Raw genomic sequence first — 24,263 nt, forward strand, 5'->3', positions numbered from 1 at the left:
CCTTGTAGCTTTTTTTTGTTTGTTTTTCTGTAACTTAACTTAGGACCTCTGCATTCTCATGAAATTGACTATTATCGCAACATTGTAGCAGGCAATTTTACATTGATGATACCCACAAAACACAAAAACAAGCATGGGTTAGAGATGCTAGGTACCTGCAATTTTAATAGTAAGAACAGAACTGTGCAGGTACCACGTCAACTCTTTCGCTGTATCGTCCTGTGCAGAAAAGCAGGAAGGGGGGATACAGTAAGCAAGCTTGCCTAGTGTGCGTAACACAGCCATGCAACAGAGAACTGAAGTTAATGGATGCACCTATTGACGCATGCTATTTCACTATAAGGCCCACACTGTAATGTGTATGCTTCATTGGATAGCATTCAAGCTTTTGCTGCTAATGAGTACATTAGTTATGCAATTAGCTAACTGCATTAGTAGTTCAGTTGGCATCTAGCTGTATAGATAGCATGGGATTGAAAGAAATGATTTTGCCAGATAAGGGACCGATTTCACGTTTTGTCGCAAGTCGGTCAAGGAGTTTTCAACTTGCTTCATTTCTCATTGTAAGTAATCAGGTTACCTACCTTTTGACAAGTTTTCCCTCGAGTAATGCGAGGAGGGAGCAAAGAACGTGCAAAATGTCATCACATCATATTATGCATCAGTCAATGCCTCCTCAACACTGTATAGAACTGAACTGACTTAACATGAGGTTAACCTTGTCAAAAGTTCTTGGTTCGCTCAGCCATCTCAAATTTGAAAATCTTCATGCTTTCTTGGTGCATTCAGAATAACAATTTGAAAAAATTTTTCTGGCAAAACTGATCTCTTCATATATAAAAGTTGTGAATGTATTTAACAGTGTAATGATTATTAACTTATTGATCCAACCACCTAGCACAAGTTCTTTCCAACTCTTCAGGCCAGTGCCTCAAGTAAGAAAAATTATGACATTTTAAAACTTCATGGAGAAGCGACAATTTGACAGTACAGAGACACGTATTAAAAACAAACTAGCTTTGCTTTATATATTATTCCACATTATTTTCAAACTTGTACACACAGAAATAAAAGCTGACCAAGGTGGTGCATAAACAACTGCTATATTTCTGCATGTTTTTTTATTACTGCCTATGTGCAAATTTTTGTCTAAAAATTTACAGGTAAAACATTCCTCCCTACGATACAAAACAGCATAAAAATTTTCAGACATTTGCAAATTATTCTATCTTGGAATGTGATAATTTTTCAATATGGCGACACAGAATTTCTACCCCGTGCAACATGGCTAGTGCCAGCTCCACTTTTCATGCACCAGTTCCACTCCGGAAGTTTAATTGTATAACCTTCTAGGGCTGTACTGTAGGTAGTAGGTATGGATTTATGAATCTCTAAACCCATATACTAGCATGATGATTGGGAGTTTTTCTAAAGCATTTTTTTCTTTGCTCTTTTTATACTCACATGTCTACACACCATTATTTCTGTGCTTTCTTTGGTTGTAGTACCTATTTTGTCCCATCTTGTATTGGCCTATTTTTACGCTAATGCCTTTGTTGTTTCCTTCTGCTTGTAATGCAAAGGCTTTTGGGGTACAACAGCCAATATTAGCGTTTTGGGATCTCGAATGTTTTTTAAGGAAAATTGCTAAGCATAAATCAAGATCAGATGATCTCTTCAAAAGTGAATTCATGAAAAGTCAGAATATATTCCAGCACATTTTTATTGCATACACGTTTACAAACATAGCACCTCGTACACGAGGATTTTATAATGGTTGGACCGCATACCAAATGCAGGTTCAACACCCTAAGATGTTAAACAGGCTTCTCATGCAAAAATTGATATTTCCAACATTAACAATACTAATGGCATTATTGTGGTGTAAATGATAACATAACTCTTAGGTTGCAGCAAGCTGAAGGCAATCAGGCTTGGCCATGCACTTTATTAAGCCATGCATAAAGTCAGCTGAATTTTAATGAGAAAAGGCAGGTACATATAGCAATTGTGTGATGCTATATGAACCTACAATTTGATACAAATTGGAAGCAACTCTTCAGCAAGGCTTCAGCTTCACCCCACTCCCAGTAGAGTTTAAAGAATGAGCATCATAATGTTGCCAGAGGAGTATGCTTCAAAGTGCGCAGTGAATCATGACAGCTTTCTGGGTCTTCTGTGCACAGAAGACCCCTTAGCCTCATCCTCCTCCAGGAATAGGGCAGTCCATTGTGCCTAACATTTGAGAGAAAAAGAAAAAGAATTTCAATGCCAGGCTCGGAATGCTAGTTTAAACGTCGTCCATTGTAATGAACAGTCATCAACAGAAAAAAAAAAGGCAAGTGCATACAATTAAATGAAAATATTGAAATTTCCATGCCAAATAATTGCACACATTTTCAAAAACCTGTTGCACAGGCACAAATAAAGCTTGAGAGAAGAACCACGTTTTATATGTGGAAGTATATTTTGTTTCTCTTTCGGATAAATATCTTTTAAAGCGTAATTTCGCTATTAGTATTACAAGATGAAGAGTGGCTCCGAGGTTTTTAGCAAGCAAGGTTGGGGTCATGTGAGGCACGATAAAACTTATTTAACAGCTGTTCGTTCATATGCTGTCATTTTTGCTCCTGAAGAAGGCTAGCATTAACAGTTGGAGTAAATTAAAATGCAAAAGTAGCAATTATGTTGCTATTTTGTATGCACTGCATGACCCTGACCATATTACGGTCACCATTATGCTCCTAAACCATAACTACATGGGGAAAGAAAATAAATTTATTTACCACTTATAGAAAAACTCCATGTGGTGATGCAGGTTTGCATTTTCTTGTGAAGCATAACCAGGCAAATGTGCATAAAAACAGGGTGTAACCAGCTCTTCATGCTCCGACTGTTATTAGTGCGAATTAACTTAAATGAGGGCCCTCGCAAAACTCTACACTCTTAACATGTTTTCATTAACTGTGTTGCCCAACATAATGCACAAATTTCATGAAGTCTATGGCAGGTTTATTAGTACTATGAGAGTAAAACCTTGAAGGCTAACACTACAGTATAATACATCATACTTCTGCCACAAGTAGAGGACCCATTTCTTTTCTTTTTCTGTTTGCCTAGACAGACTGTTTTTGATGATACCAACGCTTCCAAGGTCTTGAAAGAAATTTGTTACTCTGCAGCATTTAGAAATATTCTTCATTCACTATGCCACTTGCAATGCACGGTACAGTTTTAGAATTGCGGGAGAAAGGTTTCAGTTTCAACCTCGTCCCACAGTATCTGCAATACATTCGGGTAGTTTTACGACATTTATTTTGCATCATTTTTGCAAACCAGTCCCAATAACAGCAAGATATTTTTTTTCATGATTTAATGACACATCCTTTGCAATGTGTCTGCACTAGAAAATGTTCCGAAAATTGTAGGCAAACTGGGACTTTTGTCACAATACTTGGAGTTGTACTAGGTTCACAGGAACGTCTAGTGACTTGTTGTTAGATAACAAAAGCCAGCCTTGCATCGACCACATCTTCCACCGCTTATATTTCTGGCTTGGCAGAATGCCACAAGATCAAAAAGATCTTATGGATACCAGTAATAATGCCAAAGGACAAGCAACACATGCTATTCACAACTACATAGGATCAAACTGAGAACTACAGCAGAAACCTAAACATAAGCTCCATACCAGCAGGCACAGAAAGGAAACTGCCTGTGAACCTAACTTTTATGCCAGCAATAACTCAAATGCAACATTGTCAACATTCTCAGTGTACAAAGTACCATGTGTCTGTATCTTAAAGTGCACTCATATCTTTTTTATGAAAACGAAACTTCAAAATAGTGTATGTGTTAGTCCTTTACAGAACTGAAACTGCACTATGAAGAAACACGGGGTCTTTACCATCGCAAGATTGTGGTTCATCCCTTAAGCATTAGCAGTAAGGATTCTGTCGGAAATGTTAGGCACAACTACCTTACTATAATTCTCAATTTTTTCCCTAGCCACCATTCACTGCCAGTAGATTGTGCATTCTTGCCTTTTAAGAGCTAAAACAGATATGACATCTATGAAGGCTGGTCACTTTTGTTATGAGGGTGGCTTCAAGAAGAAAGTGAGCTTGCTCAATCAGAGCTTCCTCGCGTGCCTTTTGTATGTCAGATGTGTGTGCTCTCAAGATTATAGAAAGCAGATGTGTCGAAAGCTTCCATCAGGGTTTGCCACAAGTTCTGCCTTTACTATTTTCACTAATGCCTACAAGAACAAAATTGCAAATGAGTAATGAGCACTAATTCAGATGCAGAAATAGCCATAAGTTCAGAATGCTGCACTCTGTTTTTGCAAACATCAAATATAAGTGCACGCTATATCTGGTCAATTACAACACACATTGCTTCCCACAGCTATTTTATTAAAGAATAAGAAACAAAAATTGCTTTTTCTGCATATATGTACATCACACGCCTATACTCTTAGGTGCTTGGGGGAAGTTGGTCACTTTTTTTAAAAAACTATGGTTCTTGAGGTAAATGAAGCTTATTGCAGCATATCAATGCCAGTGTTGGTGGACATCAAAAATCAAGCAAGTCATGTTAACTAGTAAAGTGATTAACTAAATTCTAATAATCTTTTTGACTATCACCGGTAGGCACCTGGTTGCAATTCAAGGTTTGCAGATGGCTATTAGTAATAGCCATGTCCGCCTTTAGGATTCTGAAAACACAATACTCCATGTCTATAAGGAGCAACAAATTCTGGGTCGTCATGACGGGTGAAACCGAAACCACGCAGCCGGTGCAGTCATACAGCCACACTCGCAAGCGCACATCACCCATTGGGGTGTAGCTTTCTATGTCCCACCCTACTTCAAGCAACATTCTGCCTGGCTGTTTGTTTATCTGTCTATTTACGAGTTTTATCCTGTCCACTCCAATATATTGAGGCATGAACTCACATCGCCGACCTTTTCACTAGGAAAGCTCCGGCAGGTAGAGTTTCTGTCACTTGTGCAGACGGTAAATAAAGCTGCACACATAGTGTTCTCCCTTTCGTTTCTTCCATCCAGGTAATTCAGAGTCACAAAACTCACATTTAGGCAGTTCTGCATGTCTGTAGAGCTGCCATGCCCTATGGCATTCATCACAGTATGTAAAGACACGAACAGGAGTAACTGCGATTACATTGCAATGAACGAGGTAGGGACTTTTTTATAATGAACAAAACATGACTCGGTAAACACGGATAGAGACTTCTGTGCTGATGGCTTTTTTCAAGTAACTGCTTTTAAAATAAACAAAAAGAGGTCACAGGACCTAACAGCACGCAGACACGAGTTTAAGGTTTTTCTTTCCTAGCCATGCAGGTCACCCTTAGAAGGCTAAATGCAATAACATTTGTACAGTGCCATTTGGGCAGACGGTTATGACGCTCAAGTGGTCTAAATTCATTCTGAACGCTTAAAAACGGTGCCCAATGTCAGCCATGGAAATAAAAACCTATTGTTTATTAGACTGGCCAGAAATTTTGCACGAGAACGAAAAATAAATGTATCTCTCGACCAGCAGTTATGCTGTACGTAAAATATAACAAAAGGATTACATCACATTCTCAAAAAGCTGCCCTTCAATGCAGAGCAAAAAATTATATTTCGTTGCGTAGACAGAATGCACAATCATGACTTGCGGAATGCTTGCCATGGCCTCCTTAACTGTGTGCTTCAGGTCGTCAAGGCTGGAGGGCTGTGCTGTATATAAACCTTATTCTTTACACACCTCCAAAGGAAGAGACCAGGGGAGATAAATCTGGTGACCTCAGAGGTCAAGCAGCTGGTCAGCTGGGCCCTATCCCCTGCCTGGGAAAGTTCTTGTCCAAAAAATCTACAGTATGAGAGAATGAGTGTGGTGGGGCCCTGCAATGCTGAAACCATATTAACCTCAGCACGTTAAGCGGAAGTCCTGAAGTGAAGTCGATAACCATACTGTTTAGGATGCACTCTGTGTAGCTTCTGCCGGTGAAGTTCCCACCAATAAAGTATGGGCATACAATTTAGTCTTGAAATATCCTCCACCAAATACTGGCAGGCCGCTTAAGCTGGTGACTTCGCTCTCATACGCAGAGTAGGTTGGCGACCAGCCAATCATGAGTGTTATACAGATTTACTGTCGAATATTTTAAGAAGTGCACTTCATTGATCCATATCACATTGTCTAAAAATTCAGAAATTCCTTGCATTGAGTATGGCATGAGTTACAAAAATCAAGCCTGCGCTGAAAATTAGCCCACCTTGGTGCTTGGTGCAAGCACACCTTGTAAATAAATATACACATGTTTTTTAAGAACTCTCCAGACAGAGGAAAGACTGCCTCCTAACGACTGGCGATTTCTCTCACTTTGACCTCTAGGCCGATGTTCACAAAGACCATGATGGAAGTTTAAAATCCTTCCAACCCTGTTTTTGCAAATTGATTGAAGACTCTCGTAAATGTGCAGCAAGAGGAAACAGGATGACCAGGATGGGCATTTTCATACCATGATACAGCTAAAGTGGCATTCTTCTGTGCGCTCACATACACGGTAACAGAATCGACCGTTTCAGTGGTTGAAAAGTGGCCTCCAGCAGCCATGTCAGGGCTTAACTAACGCAAGACAGTACGCTAATTAGGTTGCCGCTTCAAGACACTGTCTCCGCTGATTTTATCTTTGCTTCATTTCTGAATACATTGCACAGCTCTGCGCTGCACGTAATGTCGGCATTTTTATATTGTCAGTCTCATTATGCATCAGCAAAGCATCTGCTTGCCTCCTGTCCGGCCAAAGCACCTTATCACTTTGCATTGGCGCAGCGCCAGCAGACGCAGAGCACCAGACAGAGTAACGAGATTTGACAGACATGCTGAACACACACACACACACAGCTTGCGTGCCAATTTCAAATTATGCAAAAAAGGCCAGATTTTGTGGAGTCATGATGGCACCAATGATAAGCACATATTCAAAATTCTCAAAGCTGATATGACTATTACTAATGGCCAGCTACAAATTTATAATCACAATGAGGTGCCTGTTCGTGACAATTAAAAGAATAACTTTGCTATCAGAATTTTGTTAATCACTTTAGTAATTATTATGATTTGCCTGCTCTTTATGTCTGCCAACACAAGTATTATTACGCTCCAAGAAGCTTCTCCTTACCTCAGAATCTTTATTTTCTAAAATTAATAATCAGCTTTCCTGAAATGTCTGGTATATTTAAGAGTGGAAACGTGTGCAGATAATATAAGGCCATCTTCGCAAGGCACCACACTGGCTACACAGTATAAACACTGTGCAAATATGCGTGATGCTACCGTGGAAAGTGTCTGCAGGCATAACTTCAATTCTCAATTAAACTTACCCGAACTGACGCTTCCAAAGCCACCAATCCCACGCCTACGTGGCGGCCCAGGCGGCCTACGGAGAGAACAAACGCGTATTGTTTTCTATTTAACTACTTGAACCAGCCGAATATTAGCAACAAAATCGAGCTCAATAGCTGGTGCCCAAAACAAGAAAACAACAGCCCTCAAATACAAATGTCTTAGAACAGTTCTAGGCCATAAGGTCAGCCTCATAGTGGTTTTACCACAATGAATGAAAGGTAGATTTTGCTTTATGTCCCTAGTACACATCACCTTCGTACCATCAACAGCAAGCACTACCAAAACACAGCATTTCTGTTCAATGGCATCCCTAGCTTTCAGCTCTGTGCTTTTGAACCCTGCTAAAGTTGCAAGACCCTCTATACGCGTGCCTATAGCAAAAAAAAAACTAAAGATGTAAACTATGTCAGAAGTAAATGAAACATTTTATTCTGTCATCAAAATTCACTTCTTGTGAAATTATGGGCATACTGTCCCTAGTCATGAGTGTTTCACATACCACCACCTTGAAATTCAAACACCTTACCACATCATCGTCATCATCATCAGGAGCAGCAGCCTGACTATACCCACTGCAGGGCGAAGGCCTCTCCCATATTTCTCCAATTAACCCGGTTCTGAGCTAGCTGCATCCACTTGACCCCTGCGAACTCCTTAACCTCATCCGCCCACCTAACTTTCTGCCGGCCCCTGCTACGCTTTCGTTCCCTTGGAATCCAGTTTGTTACCCTAAGCGACCATCGGTTATCCTCTCTTCGCACTACATGTCCTGCCCATGCCCATTTCTTTTTCTTAATTTCCACTAGAATGTCAATAACTTGAGTTATTTCTCTGACCCACTCTGCACGCTTCCTATCTCTTAATATTACCCCTACCATTTTTCGTTCCATAGCCCTCTGCGTTGTCCTCAACTTAAGTAGAACCCTCTTGGTTAGCCTCCACGTTTCAGCCCCATAGGTGAGTACAGGTAAGATGCAACTGTTGTATGCTTTCCTCTTGAGCGATACCTGTAAGCTGCTAGTCACAATCTGCGAGTGCTTACCAAATGCGCTCCATCCTAATTTTATTCTTCTTGTTATTTCCTTTTCATGGTCCGGATCTGCGGCTACTACCTGTCCTAAGTAGGCATATTCGCCTACTACTTTCAGTGCTTTGCTACCTAACATAAACTGCTGTTCCTTCCCGAGGCTGTTGAACATTACCTTAGTCTTCTGCATATTAATTTTTAAGCCTACCTTTCTACTTTTCCTGTCTAGGTCATCAATCATTATTTGCAGTTCATCCCCCGAGTTACTTAGCAAGGCAATGTCATCAGCAAATTTCAGATTACTGAGGTATTCTCCATCTACCCTTATCCCTAACTGCTCCCATTCCAAGTCTCTGAATACTTCCTTACGACGGCTGTGAATAGTAGTGAGGAGATTGTGTCTCCTTTACCTAACACCTTTCTTTATGGGAATTTTGTTACTTTCTTTATGCAGAACTGATTGCTGTGCAGCCACTATATATATCTTCCAGCACTTTCACGTACGACTCGTCTACCCCCTTATTTCGCAATGCCTGCATCACCGCCGAAGTTTCAACTGAGTCAAATGCTTTTTCGTAATCAATGAATGCTATGTATAAGGGCTGGTTATATTCCGAGCATTTTTCTATCACCTGATTGATGGTATGGATATGATCGATAGTAGAGTAGCGTTTCCGAAAACCTGCTTGATCCTTTGCTTGATTGCAGCCTAAGGTTGTCCTGATTACCTTAGTAAATACCTTATACGTAACAGACAGTAAGCTGATTGGTCTGTAATTTTTAAGGTCCTTAGAGTCCTCTTTCTTATTAATGAGGATAATGTTTGCATTCTTCCATGGTTCCGGTACCGTCGATGACACCAGGCACTGCGTATACAGGGTGGCCAGTTTTTCTAGCACGATATCCCCCTCGTCCTTTAACAAATCTGTAGTTATCTGATCCTCTCCAGCTGATTTCCCCCTTTTCATAGTTTCTAATGCTTTCTTGACCTCATCCTTCGTCACTGGTGAAACGTCTGACTGTCTTTCCCTACCACCAATCTCATTACGGTCCTGACTACTTAGGCTACTGTAGAGATCTGTATAGAACTCCTCGGCTACTTTGACTATCTTGTCCATATTCATGATGACGTTGCCCCTTATCCCTTATCGCATACATCTGGTTTTTGCCTATGCCCAATTTCTCCTTTACCACTTTAAGACTTGCCCCGTTCTTTACAGCATGCTCAATTTTCTCCATGTTATACTTCCTTATATCGGCCACCTTACCACAGCCTTTATTAAAGGTTCAAGGGCAAAAGGATTGGCTGTATTACTCATGCATAGCCAATGTCTTAAAGCCCTTGGGCTTTAAATATAAGCCTGGGCTTTATTTTGATAAATGCTGTGCATACCAGACACTGGCATCTTTAGAGATGAACAATGTTCCATTTATTTTTGGCACAAGCGGAACTGTTTTGTGGCACATAAGTCAACCATTTTGTGAAGCACCGATCTGCCACCAACACTTATTTCATTCAATGCATGTATACAACGTCCCAATCTACCATATTTGTGCAAGCATTTTTACATGATTCATACCAATGATTTCATATGTAGCCAGCACATAATCGCTTCCAAACATGTTTTGTATCTTTGTGCACACACCTTCTCGAATTCGTCCCACCAGATCTTGACACTGATGACCTGCTGGAACTACCGGAATCCATCTGTAAACCAGAATTATTGCAGTGAGCAAAGGCATTCTAATCAGTCATGTCTCACAATTTATGACATTACCAGTGTAAGTATCAAAGGCACTTACCATGAACAAGGTCTGGAAGCTGCAACGAAAAAAAATATTGTTGAAAAGCATGACACAGAAATACAGGCACCACACAGGGAAAAAAAAGCTTTGCATGCAACCCATGAATTCTTAAGTGCCCCACTTGGTCACAAAAAGCATGGAGGACATAGGCGACCACAATTAGAGACTGCCCTTGCTTTTTTTCATAACTACTGAACTACCATAATGCAGAGCCAAATAAGCTTGACTGCTTCAATAAGGCAAAAAAACCTGCATGCTCACCTTAACTGCATTAAAATTAATTGCAACTGACAATGAATCCTCAACCACGAGGCAACTCCAACTCAGTGATATGCAATAAGGGACTAATTGCTCATCAGTATACACCCTAGAGCAACCATATGGCTACAAACGAAAACTACACAGCTTTATCGCAAACTTCACAGTTGCAGAAAAATTAATCCTGATCCGGGCGCAAATTTTTCTTTTAACTATGAAATTTATGAGAAAGCTTTCCTTTATAGACAAGCGTCAGCTTGTAACGTCAGTGGAGATGCGGCGGCGCTGGCGACAGCAGTGACTTTCGTGGTGTAGGCAAAAGCCCGAACCGTCTGCATTGGATGCGCGGCGCTTGCTGCGTTTTCGGGCATAATTCCCGATATTTCTGCAAGCTGTGGTGCGGTTGATTGGGCCACGAGGCACAATAAACAAAATGGCACTTGTTTTAACATGTTTCTTGCGGTCAGATAAAGATGTGAGCGAAGGGCAGCGGCACTGAGCGCGACAAGTAGACTTCAGTGACGAATTACCTTCGCGTCTAACGTGCGTTGCACTTCTGCACTGCAACTAGATGAGTTCGTTTGCAACCCTTAATTGTCGCGATTACTTTTCGACGGCACGACGAAGAGCGCAATAACAATAAACGCCTGCAGCTCATGCCCGTTTTGTATACTATGAAGTCATAAGAAGTTTAGACACGATATTCCACGCGCGTATGATCCCACAGGGAAGCTGCACTAGTTCCATTCACCTGCAGTATTGCCTGTGCATATATTCACACAGAAAAATACACGAAAGCTGCTACGAAGGTAACTGCAATTACATTGAGCGGTCACTCCAGCGCGATATTTCCGATATAACAGGCCCGCGGACTTAATTGTAAAGTAGCTTTTCTTTGTTTTTACTTTCGCGAGTTTCGAGTGACTCTTTATCACCGGTTCTATAGTAACATCGTTATGATCCGGGCAGTCCCGCAGCGTTATTCTCATAGTATATATATATATATGGTACATGGAGTTTAATGTCCCAAAGTGGAATCGGCTATGAGGGGTGTAAAATAAGCATAATAGATGACGCGCATTCAAATGAAAAATTTCTAAGTATATTCAAGAACATCAGCAGACCGCGCAAATTTCACTGCAAGCGATCGTGCAGAACGTTATTTGCATCTGCACTCATGCGTCTCTTCTAAAGAGCAAAGAGAAGAAAATGAGAGCATTAATTCTCACAGGCCTTCATGTATATATTAACCTGTGAATGACATTGGCTACGTATATAATAAGAGCGAGTTGGCGGGCTAGTTGGTTTTGCATAATTAAGGAACAGCGCATAGGACGGGACACTGAGAATCAACTGTTTGAATTGTGATCCAAGCCTCCTGATTTCTCTAAGCCCTCTTGCTGCCTGCCGGTCCCGTACCCTCTCCTTCTGTATCCGCCACAAGTTCCTACCCCCTGTCCAGCGCCTTGTGTTTGTGCTTTCTTGTGTCTCCGTGTCCCGTCCTATGCACTGTTCCTTAATTACGTATATAAGATGAGACAGAAGTCAAACGTGTTTTTTATCGAGCAGGCGAGAACAAGTTGGCAGCGCACTATATATGCGAACATATTACAATTACTAAAAGATTGAGTTCTTATTAAATATGAAATTCTATGACTTAAGTTGGTGGTAAAGTGAGCTAGAAATGTAATTTCTAGTTCACTATATATAGTTGCCGACAATATTATTCCTTAAGTGAAAGTGCTAAGCAGCTAGAAAGACGCGCAGTCAGAAGAGTCGACATTTGAAAACACTTCTAGTCATTCACATCGTCGTCCTCCTTGCATGCGCTAGAAATAAGCTCGGGAGTTGAGCAATGTTCACTATTAGTCTTTCTTGTACATTGCGCTTTCTCGTTTTAATTTAACTTAATCACTCACTGCAGTCGCCTACACACCGTAGCCGCGCGCTGTTGAGGCCACGGATAAGGAAGCCAATGCAGCGCTCTTCGCCGTAATCGGCTGATAACGTGGTGACATACTCTCCAGGCATAAACCAAACTATTTCTACGCAGAAGCGAAGCTTACGCTTCAGAATATTCGCACGCGCGAACTGATTTTGAAGGCAGCGTCGCTTGGCGCAGTGTAGGCAGGCTGCGCTTTTGCCTACACCCCATGTCGCTGCCGATCGCAGCGCCACCTTTGTTTACAAACATGACGCTTGTCTATAGCAGTGTGATTGGTGGGTGAATGCTACTAGGTAATTATTCTGTCATTAGGAAATCAACTCCGCGTTGCCGGATTCTCCTAAATATTGGACCAGTGAAATTGGAGACAAATGTAAAAGAAAATAGAAAAACTAACTCCACGCTGCTAGTGAATGAAGGTGTCCTCAGATCGGCCTTTTGAAGGCTTCACTTTCTTACTTCGCTCTCTCAATGATGGAATTATGAGCAACCAATGGTCACAATGCACTGTACAGCCTTTGACAAAAGTGTAGAACATGAGTGTCTGCTTCCAAGCTGTGTAGTGACACTGATTTAGCATCAGTGGAGGTCCTTCCCATTGGACGACAGGACAAAAAATCTTACCATCAAGAGGTTCACAACACTGGAAATGCATTACAAGCCGCACGAAGTTGCTCAGATGAAGGCCCCCTAGAGTCTACACTTTTGACAAAGACTACATGCATGCAGGGAAAGATGCTGAAGCCTTAGTGGCTAAATCCGCTCAACCTTCTTCCGATTCCAGCCAAAAGTGGCACTGCCTCCTTTGCGGGAACCCTTAGCAAGTGCTGTCATTAACCAGCTAGTCTGCACAACACCACGGCAATGCTTTGCATATACTACACACATGCCACACAGTACCGCAAACTTAAACTTAAATTAACCTTGTGTCCGAAAAGTGGGCATGTTCATTAAAAAAAAATTATACTGATATGAATAAAGCACGCTGCAGCAAAGAATAACTGCAGCAAGTGGCACCCCAAGCAAAGCAGCAGCCAGCCACCGCTTATATTCTTTTTGCAGCATGTCTTTTGCTATATGTTCTGATAAAAACAGGCAAACCATAACAATACAATTTAACACATCTACATTGATAATGTTTTATTTTCAAGATGCCACTGCCCAGGTCTAAAACATAAACTTGCATTTGGCTACTAAAAGGAGATATCAATGTCATATAATAAATTAAATTGTGGGTTTTTACATCCAAAAGTGTCACGTGGGCTATAAAGGACATCACAATCAGGGGCTCCAGATCAAAGTAGACTACCTGAGGTTGTTTAACGTGGCCTGACATCACACCACAGGAGTGCTCGCAGCTGTTTGTGTAACATTAACACAAAAAAACAAAGCAATGTAAATCTGGCTTAAAACCAGTAGACTGCGCGGAAGTATTTCATTATTCGAAGTTTACCTTATCTTTCAAGGTTTTACTTAAAAGCTTCAAAACTCATGTGAGGAACACTCGTGTAAGCGCAGATGTGTAGTCCTCTTTGTGAGCCGATGAGCCATGGGTCAAAACAAGGGACGACAGACTAATTTGTTAAACGCCGAAATCCAAAGCGATGACGCCAAAGACCTTACTTTGGTTACTATTCTTAGTATTCTAAGAATACACCGCTGTCAATTTTCAAAGCTTGTCTGAATTGACTCACAACAAGGTGACCATCCTTGCCAATCCTTGGAAGAATTCAGTGATGGTCCCTATTCTCCACAGAGGTCGAGATTCCAAGATTTCGCCTCCTGTAAATGTAGAAACACCATCGTCACCGTGACGACACAGGAGTTTTCAATACCCAGAGTTTCAAGCTTACGTTCGTTGATGTACGGCATCTTTCAAGTCAGTAGAGTACTGCGAGCCTAGATGAAAACGCAGCACCTACTTTCCTTGAACAACTTCCGTCAAAATACCAGTCTCGAAAAAAATCGTCCCCATCAAGGTCCCGCACCCCGAAGGCAACGAAACGGACGTAACAACGAAACCTCCGCTACCTCCACAATTTTACGTGGCTTTGCTGCTTTGCCTAAAGCTTTGCTGGCTTGGTCGAGCTCGGCTTAACTTGGCTTTACGTCGTCCTGAGCTTCACTATTTTATGTTGTGGCTTACAATCACTCAAGTAAATTTATTTTGTCCTGAGTGAAAATAAACATGAGCTCTAAAATAGTGTGCAGTATAAGTTAATAACTTAATAGTTATTATTTTGTTCAGTTTCTTGTTCGATTCTAGGCCACTAGAGCACCCGCAGTGAAATTGGTGAGATCCCGTCAGGCATTGCAAGTTGTTAGGCCTCCTTTTTCTGTAATCCGGCGACCATGGTACGTGTCACATGTGCCTTCTCTCGTAATACTATGAGGACATTTATCTCGTTATTATGGTTAGAGTTCGGTGTTATGATGCATTATGACGTATAATGATGTTATAAATCTAAATACTGCTCTTTTCAGTTTTAAAAATGATGTTCACAAGTAGAGAACTAGCGCGGGTAGCAAGCTGCACGTGTTAACCCTTAATTCCTTGATCGCGTCACCAGAATTGTTTTAACATCGAAGTTTTCCCGCAGAGCTGGTTTACTTTAACCTTATATTTCTTCTTTTAATGGTTGTATTGTTACTTGAACGATTGAACACGTATGCGTCGTTGCATTTCGCTAGAGGCGCACGAGGCACCCGCGTGCTGCACGATGTCCGTCATGTTCATGCGTGGACGACTCCTTGCCCCGGCTTTTACTGTGCCGACACTGGAATTCGGTGGTCAGTCAATGCACAGCGCAGCGTTTCATGCCTTTAGCTGGAGTCTGGTAATTGCGTTCTAAGCGGTTGAGCAACGTGATGAACCCGCATACCTTGATAGGAATTGCCGTCAGATTCGTACTTGATGACGACTTCAGTTCTGAGTGTTGCTCCTTCGCAGTTTGATGTGGTATCGGTGTGCTTCTTTATATTAGTGGAAATGAGCTTTTTTATTTAAATGTGCTATAAAAAGCGATGTAATAATTTTAAACAGGCGATCGGGACTTGTGTGACGTTGTTGCATGGGCTTGGCGTGGTTGGCAATCTTGAGAGCGCTTGAAATGGTTGTCGTTTCCCGACAGACGCTGCGGACATACGTGGAGGTCGGCCGAGTGGCCTACCTGACCCACGGCAAGTACCGGGGACGTCTCTGCAGTATCGTCAATATCGTCGATCAGAACAGGGTGCGTGTCCAAGTGATTCATGCTGAGCAGACGTTGTAAGTAGGCTTGTTAAAGAGCGCTGGAGCACTGTGCATCGGGACAGCTGCAGTGAAGTGTGAATGAAGCGGCTGTTAAGGACAACTACTACAATTTTGCCTATGCGGTGGCTGTGGGTCTTTGTCTGCGAAATTCAATATGGTTGGTTGGCTAAATTGCACCAAAGACCTGCCTACTTCAGCAACTAGTTTGGATATTCACCTCTTGCAGGCATGACATGTGCCAGGTATCAAGTTTAAATGGATGCAGTACTCTGCCTTTATCGCTGAGTGAAGCAGAGTCTGGCCGCTGCTTCATTTCTGTAGTAAAGGTACGCGAGCTGCAAGCAGTCATTGTTCTGCTCTTGGTAATTGAAACATTTTAAGGAACTGTGTGTATTTGCTTAGGTTAACAAATTGGATTCCAAGGGAATGAAAGCTTAGCAAGGAGTGACAAAGTTATGCAAGCGAATGAGGTTAAGAAGTTCGCAGGGTTTGCTTGGATGCAGCTAGCACAAGACTGAGTTAATTTGAATATTGTAGGAGAGGCCTTTCAATCATGCCAGTGATGATCGCTTTGCCCAGACAAAGACAACTCACTTGTCGAAACGTTGGCTCGATCTACGAATTGAGACGTACCCCCTTTACGCTTGTTCAGTGCACATTCATGTCATACTTGTAACATACTATTTTCACCTTGCCTAAATAGCCAATGAACAACAAATGCCAGGAGGATTCTGGCCTGTTCTTCCAGTTGCCAGCAGAATAGATACTGCCTCAGTAGTTGCCATGACATCCAAATAAACACTTTTGCACGCACGCCCCCCCCCCCCCCCCCCCCCCCCCCCCCCTTTTTTTTTTTTTTTTTTTTTTTTTTTTTTTTTTTTTTTTTCTTTCTTGGTCAAACATGAAAGTGCGCAGGTATAGTGGAGGCTGATGTGATGAACCTGTATCCATGATAGGAATTGCCGTCTGATACGTACTTGAAGATGGCTTTGTTGGTTCTGATCGTCCTCCGCTTGCCTTTCATTGTGAGAGATACTTCTATGTAAAAGTTTAACTAGCAAGCATTGTAGTGCGACCTGCATTTCCCATTGGATATAGTGATTCCAGAGCACAGTCTTGCCTCGTAAATACTCAGTTATTATCAACTGCAGTAAAGTCAATTTGCTCTTCAAGGAGCCAAGGAAAGATTTTCGAATTAACTGAAAATTGAGTTATCAAATTAGATTATGCTTGTCTATAGATTTGACATGGAAACTAAGTGGCAAAGACTGTTCTTTACAGTTCATTAAGTGCTCTTTGTACACACAGTAAAAATGACAAAGAATTGATCCAAAAACATCTCAGTGGCCGTTTTCGCAATGCAAAAACGGCCCATCGCACTGTCATTCTCAAAACACAACAGTTTGGTGTGAAGATTGAAGAAAGCACTGGGATGCAGTATAATTGTCAAAATGGCATGTATATATAGGAGGTATGCACTGAGGTCGTACTACCAGATGGCGCGAACGTCTGCTGGCGTGGTTTTTACTGTTGCACGCAGAAATTCTGTAAAGGCGCGAAAAGCTTACCCCACAGATCAGAATGAGTTGAATACTGCGGCGCCCAGCCCACACACACGACCACGCGTATGGCGAATTCTGCGTTGGCTGCTAAGCGCCCCTAGCTGATGACGTCACGTGCATACCTCCTATACACTTGATGGCAGTGGCTGGATGTTTTGGATTTAAAGGAACGTGGATGAATGTTACATGAGACATAGCTGGATGGATTACACAATGTAGATTTCTGTTATGACTACTGAATGATTTATTGAACATTATTCTTCTCACCTGTTTGTTTCTTCAGCCGAGCTATGGGTATGGCATCAAAGCTGGGTGCATGTAGAGTGAAAGACTTCTGATTTCATTTCTTTCTAATTTGAATGCATTAATGTCCCACCATCGGCCAGCTCACTTGCATGAGAGGAAATGAGGGCATAAAATGCATTGTGGTAATCTTGTTGGTTGAGTGCATGTATAATGAACATGCTGCATTTTATAATTTGCACTGATATACATATGGCCTTGTAGCTTCCAATGTAGGTACAGGGTCGTCCACTTCTAGCTATAACACTGTCATTGCTTTCAAAACATTGCATCCGTCTGGCCAAGCAATAGAGCTAAGTGGCAGGCCATGCTAAGCACCACCTCTGGGTCCCTCTTTGCTTGTGTTGTTTTGCTTTGACATGCACCTGCATCGGATAGTAAAAAGTGGATGACCCTGTACATTTGAAGGAACCCACCTCTGTAGGTTGTTACATGCGGGACGAAATCCCAGTTGTGGCACCCACTTTTTAATGGTGGTGGAATGCAGAACGTCCTGTTTGTGTGCACTTTGTGATGTCAGTGCATGTTAAAGAATCTCAGTTAGGATCGCACTCTCCTGTGCCATCATCAGGAGTAGCACAGTCATGTGTGCACCAGCCTAATTGGTCCATGTTAGCCCTTTCGCAGCGCTGTAAGCAGCTTTTGAAACTGAGTATAGGGGACGTGTAACAAAAGGTATTGTTTACAGAGTATCAATGCACAGCTTTATTTCCAGAAGGTTGTGTGTATCGGGATGGAAGAAGCTTCAATCTGTGTAAAATTTTGGTTTCAGGCTGTGGTTGATGGCCCTGAGACAGGAGTGCCTCGCCAGGCAGTGGCATTTAAACACATGCGACTAACCAGACAGAAAATCAGGGTACCCATGGGCACCTCCACGAAGGTTGTGCGCAAGGCCTGGAAGAAGAACGATGTGTCCCAGAAGTGGAACGAGTCTGCACTTGCCAAGAAGCTGGCTGCTCGTCGCCTGGTACGTCCTGTTCTGTATAGGAGGTATTCACTGAGGTCGTACTACCAGATAGCTCGAGCATCGTCCGCCATGTCGGAGGTCGCCGGTGGCATCGGCGCACGTCGGCTCGTGCAGTTTCAGGTTCGCTCTCAGGTGCCCGCCGTATGTTTGAAGTGATCCATAAAGTTTTATCGAGCTGGTAAATATGTCCACATCCACTTTTCTTTGTTGAGCCCTTTATGCGCATGGAGTCTGCAGCAATATTTTGATGCTCCGGGTAATAACACGCTGTTCAATGTTGCACCTAGGCATCACCCATGCAACAGCTCGACAGCAATAGTGGCCGGTTACCCACTTCGAGAAAAATGACTTGCAGCTCGTTAAACACGTTGTTAGCTGCTACTGAGGCAGAACACATCTTGAGAAGACAACTGGCATGTCGACGAAACGTACACTTCTAGTGGCGGTAGTCGGCAAACTGCCGAAGCTTTCACAGGCGCTGTTCCAGCAGTAAAGCGAATCAATGCAGTTGCTTAATTTGGGTGACAGAAGGCCGAGAAGAAAAGTACTGTCACGCACTCGCAGGATAAACAGCTCACCCAGAGAGCATGTTTTACAAATTTAGTATCTGCTACATAGCTCTGCTTGAGATGCACATAACCCATGGAACCTAGGTTCGCAACAACGCGATGTGCAGCGATAACGCTTCATAAAGTTGTAACATGTCACTTGCAAGTCGGAGGAGGTGACAGCGTTAGCTAAGCGAACACACGTCGCAGTGTGCTCACCTCTAAAAACTGCACGCCGATCATCGACACCCTCACGCACGTGTGGCTCTTGGCCTCGCTTTCTTGCCAAAAATTAAAACACATTCATGGCTTAGTACGTTTTAATTTCTTCACCTGTTGCAAAACTTAATCCGCACTTTATATGGCAGGCAGCAATGTCAGGGAATTCAACGCGAAGCAGTGGTCTTGTAGTACACGACACACCTCGACGAAGTTACCGCGGTCGTACAAGCCGGTGTTTTCATAAAGTCAAACATTTTGGTCCAGACAGTCGGGTTTTTTTGTTCCACGAAGTCCACGGGTGTATCCACTCGCTCGCATGGTTTTCACTGACGCACGCAGAAATTCTGTAAAGGCGCGATAGGCTTACCCCACAGATCAGAACAAGTTGAATACTGCGGTTGGGTGCGGCGCCCACACACATGACCACGCGTATGGCGAATTCTGCGCTGACCGCTTGCGCCCCTAGCGGATGGCGTCACGTGCATGCCTCCTATAGCATCCTGGTCAAAGCGCGTTAATTCAAAACTCAATCATTTGAACTTTCTGATGATTCGAATTGCATTACTTGGTTCAGCTATGCATGAAAACCCATAAATTCAAATGTGAGTCAGTTTTGCAACTGATAATTGAACTGTGCATCGTTGTCTGGCACATGATCAAGCTTTCAGGTTGGCATAGCTTGAAGAATGTGGGCCTCCAAAACCATGGAAGAGTGAGTAAAGCTAAACATTGGTGCTAGAGGGTTGCGGTTAGCAGAAGTTACCGCCGAAACATGCAACTAGTTAATTCAACCTCTTTATTTTGAAAATTTGCTTGGGGCTTACTGTTAGCGCGATCCCAGCGTACAATGTGCAAGTCAGCTGTGCGTTGCAATGCAGGTCTCGTACCTTTTACTCCACGCCAAGGTACGATTGGTACTGCAAGCTATTGTCAAAGTAGTGCTGCTCCTCAAACCTGAACTGCATGTTGCAGAGTTGACTGTGGACCTCTAACATGCACACGATGGCAAGCAGGCCGAAATGGGGGCAGCGTCTCCTGCAGTAATAGGCAGGCTTGGTTTCGGCTTGGCTTTTATGAGCTTCGGGTTGTTCACGCCAGCCCGTGGTGATGGTAGCATTTTGGATAATCATTGGCAATACTTGGCGTTTTCCATGCTTCTGTATGTGTGGTATTTCACTGCTAGGAAATTGTGCTGTCGTCAAATGCCGTTAGCGCATTGTGTGGTGAAGCCTTGCACACTTCGCAGGCTGCTTTGTGCGATGGAACCGCCGCTGCCATGTTGCACCGTGAACCACACAATGTTTTGCCGAGTAAATTAAAGACAGGTTCTTATCAGTTACGGCCATTTAGTAATTTGAAATTCCGGTAATTCAAGCATTTACTGTTTTTATTATGCCTCTGCGTCTGCTGTGCTCTAGTCGCTAGTTAAGCATTCTTCGAGAATTTCAAATTGACATTGTAGTGCAATCCTTTTGGTTTGTGTGCTAATCTGTGGAATGTTTGTTGTCCAGGTCCAGCTTTATTATTCTTAGCAAATAATTTTTTATGACATTACGGAGCAAAGGCACGCGTATACTCCAACATAACGTGCACGTGCGGCATGACAGACTTCAACATATCCACGTTCGCCCACGTGCTTAGATACTGGGGTATAACTTTGCCTTTAACAGTGCCTGTGTAGTTTACATGATGAATGCATCCAGGAAGTGCCGTCTGATTCGTACTTGACGATATGTGGATGCTGATTAGCAACGTTGTAGCTTGCGGTATACAGTGTTGCTCTTTTGTGTCTTCAAAAGTTTTCGTTATTTTCCAACAGAAAACCAACATGAATGACTTCGACAGGTTCAAGCTTAGGCGGGCAAAGCAATCGGTACGTATTGCATACAAATTTGGGCATGTGGTCATGGGTTGCATGCACACTCATGGTTTTGTTCCTGATTGCATTGCTTTGAGCATTCTGAAGCTGCTGGTAACATTGGCATGATCAAATGACACATCTGATTTTGTACCAACATTGGTGAATTCCAGTTGTCCTTTAGTTTTCATAGGTGCTTGAAAATTGTTTACTCTGACATCCTTACTCATTATTTATGGTCATATCAAACATGCTATGTTTGCTTGTAGGCCAATTAATTTACAAAATGTTAATCAACTCATTTTTTTTTTAAGCTCCTCATTGTGAAATGGGTGAACAACAAATTTCATTGACTACATAGGTAGAAGACTACAGGATGAAATATTTGGAGCAGTTTTCTGAACTGTTATAATAGTAGTCATTTTGCAACCTTATGAATTCAGCATTTTCAAGAATTAGATTTAACTTCCAAAAAGAAAAAAATCTGCTTCCAGTGATTCACAAAGCATACATTAAGCTTACCATTGTGAAAAAAAAAAATCTTCTTTATGTGCTTTTAGTGCCAAGATTATCAGACCTCAAAATTGCAGTGTGTTGACAGTATGTACATGCTTTGAGAAAAGAGCAAAAAATAGGACAGTTTAGTGGATATTTACTGATTGCCACGTTATTGTAAGCTTATCATGCTCAGAAATTTTCACTGTAAAATGGTATTTAGAGCTCTTTGCTGGTTCCCAATGCTTACATTTAACGAGCAGCGAGCACATTTAGTATGAACACATTTACCTTCCGATTGGTGCACACAGTTAGCAAATTCGCCTTGCCAAGCTGGCTGTGCACTGCCATCATTACCAAAACGGTCAAATTTCCGCTTCATCACAGGAGCGGCCCAGAATTTTTGAGCTTGTCTTGTTGCACATTTGAGGGCTGTAGCATCACTGTCGCGTACGCTGGCAGTAGGTCTCCTGTGCTGTGAGAAGCACTAGGCCTATTTCAGGCTCATCCACTCTATCCCATCTTCCTCAGCGCACACAGCCAGAGCATGGCATCCCTTGAGACTGTTGATTGAGCTCTTTTTTCCCAAATATATGCTGTGAATGCACCTTGCGAATTGCAATCGTGCATCTCTTGCAATTCAGAACAGTCTCCCAATGGCTTAAAGGTACAGAACACTGAACATATGTCTCGAGATTATGGTGGAAATAAAAAGAGCGTGTCTCATATAGTACAAATTGAGCACGGCAATATCAGAGGCTTTAAATTTTAATTTGGTATGGAAAAATCTCTTAAAGACAACTGAGGTGTACAGTCTTGCTAAGAAACCTTGTTACTATTTCTGTAGTACCTCACGTGAAGTCTCCACAAAATATCAGATTTTCTTCAATGCCCCTTTTTTTTTCTTCTAGGAGTGCTTATCACTTTTTATATTTGGCACTCTCTCCAGTGCGTCCTTAAGTAAAAGCGTCCTTTCCTTTCGCATCGCGAGTGGCCTGCTTTCAGTTTTTGTGACTAGATGGGGCCACAATGTTTTGAATTGCGTGGATGAAATGGCGATAGTGCCCCATAAGTTTCTTCGGTGAGACGTAGTTTACTGTGCCATAAGAGCCTAGAGTCTGGAAACTGAAAAGGGCGCTGCTCTATGCTGAAAGAGCTGCCTATCTTCAATTTGCTAACAAATATAAATTTCACTTGCCAGGCAGTAATTAAGACATTCTCAGCGTAGAGTACTGTCTGGAAAGTGAAATTTATATTAGTTTATCCAATTGAATATAGGCGGCTCTTTCATCCGTGTATAAAACGGAAACTGTGTCGCGGAAATCCGGTTGTTTTGATGTCAATTTCGGCTCGAATTCAGGCGACATTGGATAAATTGGTATTAAGACTACAATACTGATCTGAGAGATGAGAAACTTTTTCTGAGAGTTTCAGGTTTCAATTATAACTTCATCATTTCTGAGATTCTTTTATGTGGTTGTTAAAATGACTGAGTTTGCTGCTGTTTCTTGTCCACAGCTCAACAAGGTTGTGCGGCTCCGATTCTTGAAGTTGAAGTCTCTCTCTAAGAAGGCTGGAAAGAAAGATCCAGAGAAGGCCAAGAAAGCGGCACCAAAAAAGTGAACGCCGCGTGCTAAAAAAAAATAAAATGAGACTTGTGGGCTCTATTGTCTTAATTCATTTCAATTTGTGTTTGAAGTTTAAACTTATACATATAATGTGTGTGTTTTCATCACTGTATTCTGAAGAACCATTGCGAGTAGACAAAGTAGAGCCCAGTAAGTCTTCGTGGTACATTGCAATTGCGAATACAGTCAGTCTGAAGTGTAAAGCCTAAGGGGCTTGCTTCAGGGTCCTGCAGAGTGTCCCTATTTGAGTGACCAGCAGTGGACTGCTTGATGTGTAAGGGAGCACCGCTAAGTGTCGAGAAGCTAACTTTTTCTTCCAGATAAAGAGGTCCCCGCCCTCTGCGCACGGGCCTAGGGGCCGGGACCTCCGCGATTAGAAGCTGGCAAAGAGGTCTTTGCTCGTTGCTTTGGGGAAGGGACCTCGCTCCGCAGCAGGGCTTCTCTACAGTTTATATTTGCTTTAGCCCATGAGCAGCTAGCGCATTCCCAGGTTATGTGGTCGTGGGTCCCCCTCGCCTGACAGTGCATGCATTTTTCTCTCTAGCGTCGGCCCGTGACGCAAGTGGTTTCGGCGGTGCTGGCGACAATGACAGTGTTTGCAAAAGTGCGGGCGGGCCGTCTGCATTGGATGCGCGGCGCTTGCTGTGTTTTCGAGCATAATTTCCTATATTCCTGCAAGCTATGGTAAAGTTGATTGCGCCGTGAGGCAGGAAGGAGAAAATGGCACCTGTCTTTACATGTCTGTTGCGGTCGGATAAAATGACCCAAGACCAGCGGCGTTGAGCGCGACAAGTTCCGTGACAGATTTTCTTCGCGGCTAACGTGCGTTGCACTTGTGCATTGAAAATTGATAAACTCAATTTTCGTAGTTTAACAACGCCTGCAGCTCGTGCACGTTTCGTTGTATATACTTTACCAAGTCATTGACTGTATTCCTTGTATGTGTGATCTTAATCGAAGGCAGGAAAG

General features: G+C 42.5%; 2 protein-coding genes across 3 annotated transcripts; one reads left to right on the plus strand and one right to left on the minus strand.

The window, feature by feature from the left end:
• Positions 1 to 1,705: 1,705 nt before the first annotated feature.
• LOC146201981 (selenoprotein K-like) lies at positions 1,706 to 14,546 on the minus strand. Its single transcript, XM_084587882.1, has 6 exons — positions 14,312 to 14,546; positions 14,153 to 14,240; positions 10,253 to 10,271; positions 10,096 to 10,157; positions 7,398 to 7,453; positions 1,706 to 2,235 (listed from the first exon to the last, which is right to left on the minus strand). The coding sequence occupies exons 1-6, from the start codon at positions 14,328 to 14,330 to the stop codon at positions 2,201 to 2,203; spliced, it is 279 nt and encodes a 92-aa protein (XP_084444008.1). The 5' UTR covers positions 14,331 to 14,546; the 3' UTR covers positions 1,706 to 2,200.
• Positions 14,547 to 14,764: 218 nt separating this feature from the next.
• Positions 14,765 to 23,342, plus strand: RpL14 (ribosomal protein L14). Of its 2 annotated transcripts, none has more exons than XM_084587880.1 (5): positions 14,765 to 14,813; positions 15,590 to 15,691; positions 18,349 to 18,543; positions 21,133 to 21,186; positions 23,185 to 23,342. In XM_084587880.1, exons 1-5 carry the CDS (start codon positions 14,811 to 14,813, stop codon positions 23,287 to 23,289), a joined length of 459 nt encoding a protein of 152 aa, XP_084444006.1. In that variant the 5' UTR covers positions 14,765 to 14,810; the 3' UTR covers positions 23,290 to 23,342. The 2 variants fall into 2 exon arrangements, with proteins under 2 accessions (XP_084444006.1, XP_084444007.1); XM_084587881.1 differs by lacking the exon at positions 14,765 to 14,813 and adding an exon at positions 14,854 to 14,872.
• Positions 23,343 to 24,263: the final 921 nt, after the last annotated feature.

This window comes from Amblyomma maculatum, chromosome 1 (assembly GCF_055883805.1).
Source record: "Amblyomma maculatum isolate TAMU_Amacu chromosome 1, ASM5588380v1, whole genome shotgun sequence".
Taxonomy (NCBI): Eukaryota; Metazoa; Arthropoda; class Arachnida; order Ixodida; family Ixodidae; genus Amblyomma; species Amblyomma maculatum.

What these genes read in the sequence shown, in the direction of transcription:
- RpL14 (XM_084587880.1), top strand. An exon ending in AGCTGGCTGCTCGTCGCCTG is followed by an intron (nt 18,544 to 21,132) that starts GTACGTCCTGTT and finishes ATTTTCCAACAG; the next exon opens with AAAACCAACATGAATGACTT. An exon ending in TTAGGCGGGCAAAGCAATCG is followed by an intron (nt 21,187 to 23,184) that starts GTACGTATTGCA and finishes TCTTGTCCACAG; the next exon opens with CTCAACAAGGTTGTGCGGCT.
- LOC146201981 (XM_084587882.1), bottom strand. An exon ending in GGTGGGACGAATTCGAGAAG is followed by an intron (nt 7,454 to 10,095) that starts GTGTGTGCACAA and finishes TTCTCTCCGTAG; the next exon opens with GCCGCCTGGGCCGCCACGTA. An exon ending in CTTTGGAAGCGTCAGTTCGG is followed by an intron (nt 2,236 to 7,397) that starts GTAAGTTTAATT and finishes CTCAAATGTTAG; the next exon opens with GCACAATGGACTGCCCTATT.